The sequence below is a fragment of the Solanum pennellii genome, chromosome 3 (genome assembly GCF_001406875.1).
Source record: "Solanum pennellii chromosome 3, SPENNV200".
In the NCBI taxonomy this organism is placed as follows: Eukaryota; Viridiplantae; Streptophyta; class Magnoliopsida; order Solanales; family Solanaceae; genus Solanum; species Solanum pennellii.
In genome coordinates this window covers 1841847-1847682 of record NC_028639.1, presented here as the reverse complement: position 1 = coordinate 1847682, position 5836 = coordinate 1841847, and the positions used below count along the sequence as shown (strand labels likewise).

Sequence of the window (5836 nt, the reverse complement as noted above, 5' to 3'; positions counted from 1 at the left end):
TTTTTTTTTTGTAAAAAAAAAAGATATTTCGTGCGAACAAGTTTGTTTGTGTGAAATTAATGGCGGTCGTCGCCTATACGTTTGTCCATACAAAAAGGGCGTTGAGTTCCTGAATTCATCAGCAACATCAAATTCCTTAAACCCTAATTCGGAAATTTGTGATACAGAGAAAAGCTATGGGGAATGTTAACTGTGTATTCTGCGGCTGCATAGAACAGGCGAGCGTTGGTGTGGTGGAAAAATGGGGACGTTTTGACAGATTAGCAGAACCAGGGCTCAATTTCTGGAATCCCTTGGCCGGAGAATGCCTCTCTGGAACTCTCTCCACCAGGATCAATTCTCTTGATGTCAAAATTGAGACCAAAACCAAGGTATACTACTATTTATTATTCCGATTACGTCCCTAAAAAGTAAAACCCTCATACTGTTTTCCATTGTGTGTGTGCAAAAATTGAATGATCGATCGGTTAATTTTGAATAATTTAGTTTTCTTATAGTTTCTGGTTACATTTTGTGTAATTGGACAACATGATTATGATGCTGATACGAGTTGACATCAATTAAACAAAACAAAATCTATGAATAAAGTAGCTTAATGTATAGTTAAAAGGAATATGAAGTCATTGTAAAAAGATTTGACCTTCTACAGACCAAGCTCAATTCCTATTAGGATGATATCCAATGAGTGGATAAAGCTAAGAAATATTGGATTGTGAGAGGGAAAAAAACTCAAGATGGTTGTTTAGTGAAATTACATTTAGACTGTATGTAGCAAATTCAATTCTGTGGAAATGAATGAACTTTAGCCTGTTAGAGTTTCAAAATTAAAACTTGCCTGTAATATTATGTTTTATAAGGTGGTATATTGCTGAAGAAAGTCGGAGATTAGATTAATACGCTAAGCGTTTTTTTTCTTCTTCTTACTCGTTTGGATTGGAATAGAAACTGCAGTCAGAGTCATCCTCTCTTTCTATGGACTGTTCTGTTAAACCTCTAGGCATGTCTTGACGACATTAATTGGTCAACTAATTATCTTAAGAAAGTTAAAGCATCATTTCCCCAGGCCTCCTAGTGAGATGTTTCATAAGATGCTCCTTGAAGTAGACAAAATTGACATAAAATTGATGCTGAGCTAATAGTAGTTTTCTATAATATGATGAATGATATTAAAAAGCTTTTGATTGTGAGGCCCTTTGATCTAATCTACGTTGCCCTAAAGCTACTGGTATCTTTTTGAGAATTCAGTAGCAGTTTAGGACAGAAATGGGCCAATATGTTTCTTCACCTGGAGAAAATTAACTAATTTGCTATTGTTCAGGATAATGTCTTTGTTCAATTGCTGTGCTCAATCCAATATAGAGTGATCAGGCAAAATGCTGATGATGCTTTCTATGAGTTGCAAAATCCTACAGAGCAGATTCAGGCTTATGTATTTGATGGTAATTTGTTTTTTTTGGTTTTACTTCTTGTGAGTTTATTTTTGCTCTTGTTTATTCATGCCACTTGCACGATGCTAATCTCGTTCAATGTTCTTGATTCTTCTAGTTGTTCGAGCCCATGTCCCCAAAATGAATTTGGATGAGCTTTTTGAGCAAAAGGATGAAGTTGCTAAGGCTGTTTTGGAGGAACTTGAGAAGGTAAATTTGTGTCTTTGTGTGGGCAGCCGGGAAATGAAATCTCACTTTCTCCATTTTAAAATTTAGAACACAACCTGATCCATAGGAAAGAGAGTGAATTTGGTAGGATGGTGAGGGGTAACAAAAGCAATGGGAAAAAAAACTAATAGTTTGTTTGTTCATATGTTGTGTATGAAATTCAAACAAATCTTATCTTGTTTCAAACTGTTGGAGCCTGGATTTTTCAGTGAAAAGCTATCATTTGGATGACTTCAGCTCCCCAAAAGTTTCACTTGTTCGTTTCTTAATTGAGATTTTATCATGCAAAGTGCAACACTTTTTTTTTGAGAAAGGTACTTGTATTATGAACACAAAGGGATACTCAGGAAGTATTCCAGTAATACTTACAGCCAAAATATAGGGAAGAGAAAACTACTGCTACATCACAATTTATCTAGAATACTAGGAATATCCTCAAGAAGAGGATATTCATGTTTACACCAAAAAAAAGAAAAGGACCAGACAGTTCATCTTCAGTTTCTGCAGTGAGCAGCTCTTATTTTCAAAGCATCTCTGGTTCCTTTCCATCCAGATAGTCCATTAAATGCTTGCTGGGACAATCTTCCATCTCTCCTTGTGTCCGACTGATTTCCTTCTCTATTCCAAAAGCTAAAACTTCCATCCATATAGTGCAAAACTTCTGATCAATTTTAAATGGAAGACTGGGATTTTGGATCGTTAGATATTAGATTGCCCCTCCCTTCTTGGGGATGTTGTAACACTTGCTTCTAACTCAAGATCATTTCCTGCCTCACTTTGTAGGGCTCATCTTAATTTCTTTTCTTTTTTCTCAAAAAGTATTCCTCCCATTATCTAGAAGCATATATGGTTAATTGACCATTATCAATAAACCTTTTTTGAGAAGATACTCTCAGAATTTTTAAATTGGAAATTTTATGTTCAAGTAGTCATCTTCTACTAATTGAAGGAAATTGACTTTTCTGCTCCTCTTCCTTCCAGTATATTAGGGGAAAAAACTGGTATTGGTCTTCTGTCATCAATACTATTTTGGTATTTCCTAAAATGTCTCTAAGAGAAAAAATTGTACTCCTTCCCGTTTCATATTACTTAGCCCCTGTTGACCTGACACACTCCTTAAAAAGCTTAATTAGAGGTGTATTTTACTAAGCTAACCTTATTAATGATGCTTTGGAACTCTAAATTTGACTACACTACTTTATGTAGTTATTTATAGGCCTAAGTCATCTCCAGCCACTCAAAGTTGTCCGCATAATTCATTTAGACACCTCAACTAATCCTTGTGCCAATTGAACACTTTATTTGTTCAAAAGTCATTCCTATTAGACACAAAATGCTGACATGGCAAAAAACGTGTAATTCACTTTCCTTGAGCGCGTTAATTTATTAAAAATAATATTATTTTTTTTCCTCTTAATTTATACCCTTAAGTTAATTTTTTTTAAAAAAATTAACAAAAAAGAAGAAGAACAGTTGTCTTCTTCTTCTTCCCTATTTTTGTCTTCTTCTTCTTCCCTATTTCTATCAATCCCACCCCACCCCAGCCCAACCCCCATACCCATACACCAGTGGTTATCTTCTTCCCCCATCATTCTAATGATTTCAATATTCTTAGTATCAGTGGTTATCTTCTTCCCTCACCATTTGAATGGTTTCAAAATTCTTAGCATTTTGTTTCATTTATAAATTTTTCGAAGAGATTCTTTTCCCCATCTTTCTCTACCTAAAAAACGAGATGAAGTAAAAAATTATAATTAAAAAAAAGCTGATGAAAAAAAAAATTGTCGGGTTAAAGATGGAACTGTACAGGGAGGGGAGGGTAGCCATTAATGGAGAAATGTACGTTTTGTTCCCGTTGAAGGCAGGGAAGTTTAGGTTTTACTTTTTTTTTTCATTTTTTTTACTTTAAAATAATTTTTATTTTTTTTCTTTATAATATAATGTTTAAATAATTTTTTGGATTAAAAAATAACACATGTCATTATTTGATTGGTCCAATTGACATGTCAGCGCGAGTATATTTCACACATCCTCTATTTTTTGTTTATTCTCGAAAAAATGTTCAAATGGTTCAAATTCAGAATGGTTGAAGTGTTCAATAGGTAGTACGTCTAGTTGAGGTGTCTAAATGAATAATCGGGACAAGTTTGAGTGGCCGCGTATGACTTTGGCCTTATTTATATTAAGGGTGATATGGGGAATCAGTAATATAACTCTCTTGATTTGCTAAATGGACAAGTGTATTGAAACATCAATTTTTGTATAGGGGTCAAGTAAAATGAAGCTGAGGGAGTATTTCTTTCTTTAATTTTATTAATCAAGTAGAATTGTAAAAATGAGGCAGCACCCTCTACACAGTGTTCTTCCATCCCCTACCCCACCCCGCAAAAAGGGGAGGGAAATTCCTCAAGGTAAACAAGGATTCCTCTGTTGCCTTACTCAAAAATAAGAGGATGTTATTGCGAAACTTCTCAGCTTTGGTCTTGTGTGTGTTCTAGTTCCTTCTTCTCTTTTCTTTAGTATATCAGTGAAAATTCTTGACCTTGTTCTAGCATAAATTTTTACCTTATTTTTTGTTATTTTTACTGATCGAGTAGAATTTGAGGTAGAACTTACTGGAAGCTGTTTGTTGTCCCCCCAATAAACAAAAAAGAAACTGCCCCAAAAAAGGGAAGTAGAAGAACACGCAAAACGAAAAAATACCATCTCAATCCGACTTATCAAAAAGGAGAAACTGGGAATAGAGAGAGTTTATATCATGAAATTGTTCCCTAAGAAAGCTTTAGGAATCATTTGAATAATTGTTATTTGTTACATAGTTTACTAGGATTTGGAACTTTCTCCATTTCGAATAGGAAATATTTTTTTCTTAAGAGTCTCTTATTCAGTTTATTTATGTATCAGGTGATGGGTGCATATGGATATAATATTGAGCACATACTGATGGTTGACATTATTCCTGATGCTTCTGTGAGAAGAGCTATGAATGAGATAAATGCAGGTAAGAAACTGCTGTAGTTTTGCATATGAATAAAATTTCTTGTTTAAGAAATGCGTGATTTAAGATTTGAAGGGGAATTTATTTATATTGGTATACAAATAGAGTGTCGATGGTATTTATGTTTCTATTTTTCCTACTTCTGAATTTTGTGTACAAATAGAGTGTTGGTGATCTTGGTTTCTAGTTTCTACTTCTGAATTAGCATAGTTATGAAGTGCATGCTTTGAATTTGAAGGGGAATTCGTATGCAAATAGCATGGACTGTACTTCAAATTTCTGCTTTTTGACCTCTGAATTAGCGTACGAAAAGAGTATTGATAATTCTTAGTTTCTACTTCTGATTTAGTGTACAAATAAAGCATTGATGGTACTGATCTGTTGTATTCCTCGGTAAGTTCTAATGAACATTTTGGAACTTGGAATATATCTTTGAGCAAGGTGCCGATTGAGGATGCATCTGGTGTGTGACAGTTTACTGAACTATACACTATTTTATCTTATTTTGTGTTATAGCTCAAAGGATGCAGCTTGCTAGTGTATACAAAGGCGAAGCAGATAAAATTCTCCAAGTTAAGAAAGCAGAAGCTGAGGCTGAAGCCAAGTATTTAGGTGGGGTTGGTGTTGCCAGGCAGAGGCAGGCAATTACCGATGGTTTGAGAGAAAACATCTTAAACTTCTCACATAAAGTAGAAGGGACCTCTGCCAAAGAAGTAATGGATCTTATAATGATCACCCAATATTTTGACACCATCAAAGACCTTGGGAACTCTTCAAAGAACACAACCGTTTTCATACCACATGGTCCTGGCCATGTTCGCGACATTGGTGATCAGATACGTAATGGTTTGATGGAAGCAGCTTGCGCAAAGGACGCTGAATAGTTCTGCTCGTTTAACGGTCAGAAGCCTGTGTCTGTTGTACACAAGAAGGTTACACAATAAGAACAATTGGAGTTTGATAGTTTTGGTTTGGATTGTTTTTGTTTTCTCTTTAGCCATGAGCATTGACATTGGCAACATTGTTTGATGTTGTATAGCAAAAATAAAAATAAAGAAGTATTTTTTTTAAAAAAAAAATAATAGAAAATGGAGGAATATCAGAAAATGTCTGTAATTTGTATATTCACTTTCAGGTGCTACAGTGACTATTAAGAGGGCCAAATCAAACTCAGTCCACTTAA

At 34.7% G+C, this 5836-nt stretch overlaps 1 protein-coding gene across 1 annotated transcript; it reads left to right on the top strand.

Annotated features, from left to right (window-relative positions):
• On the top strand, positions 1 to 5836 carry LOC107012133 (protein PPLZ12). Its single transcript, XM_015211876.2, has 5 exons — positions 1 to 371; positions 1319 to 1439; positions 1546 to 1637; positions 4560 to 4656; positions 5170 to 5836. The coding sequence occupies exons 1-5, from the start codon at positions 177 to 179 to the stop codon at positions 5535 to 5537; spliced, it is 873 nt and encodes a 290-aa protein (XP_015067362.1). The 5' UTR covers positions 1 to 176; the 3' UTR covers positions 5538 to 5836.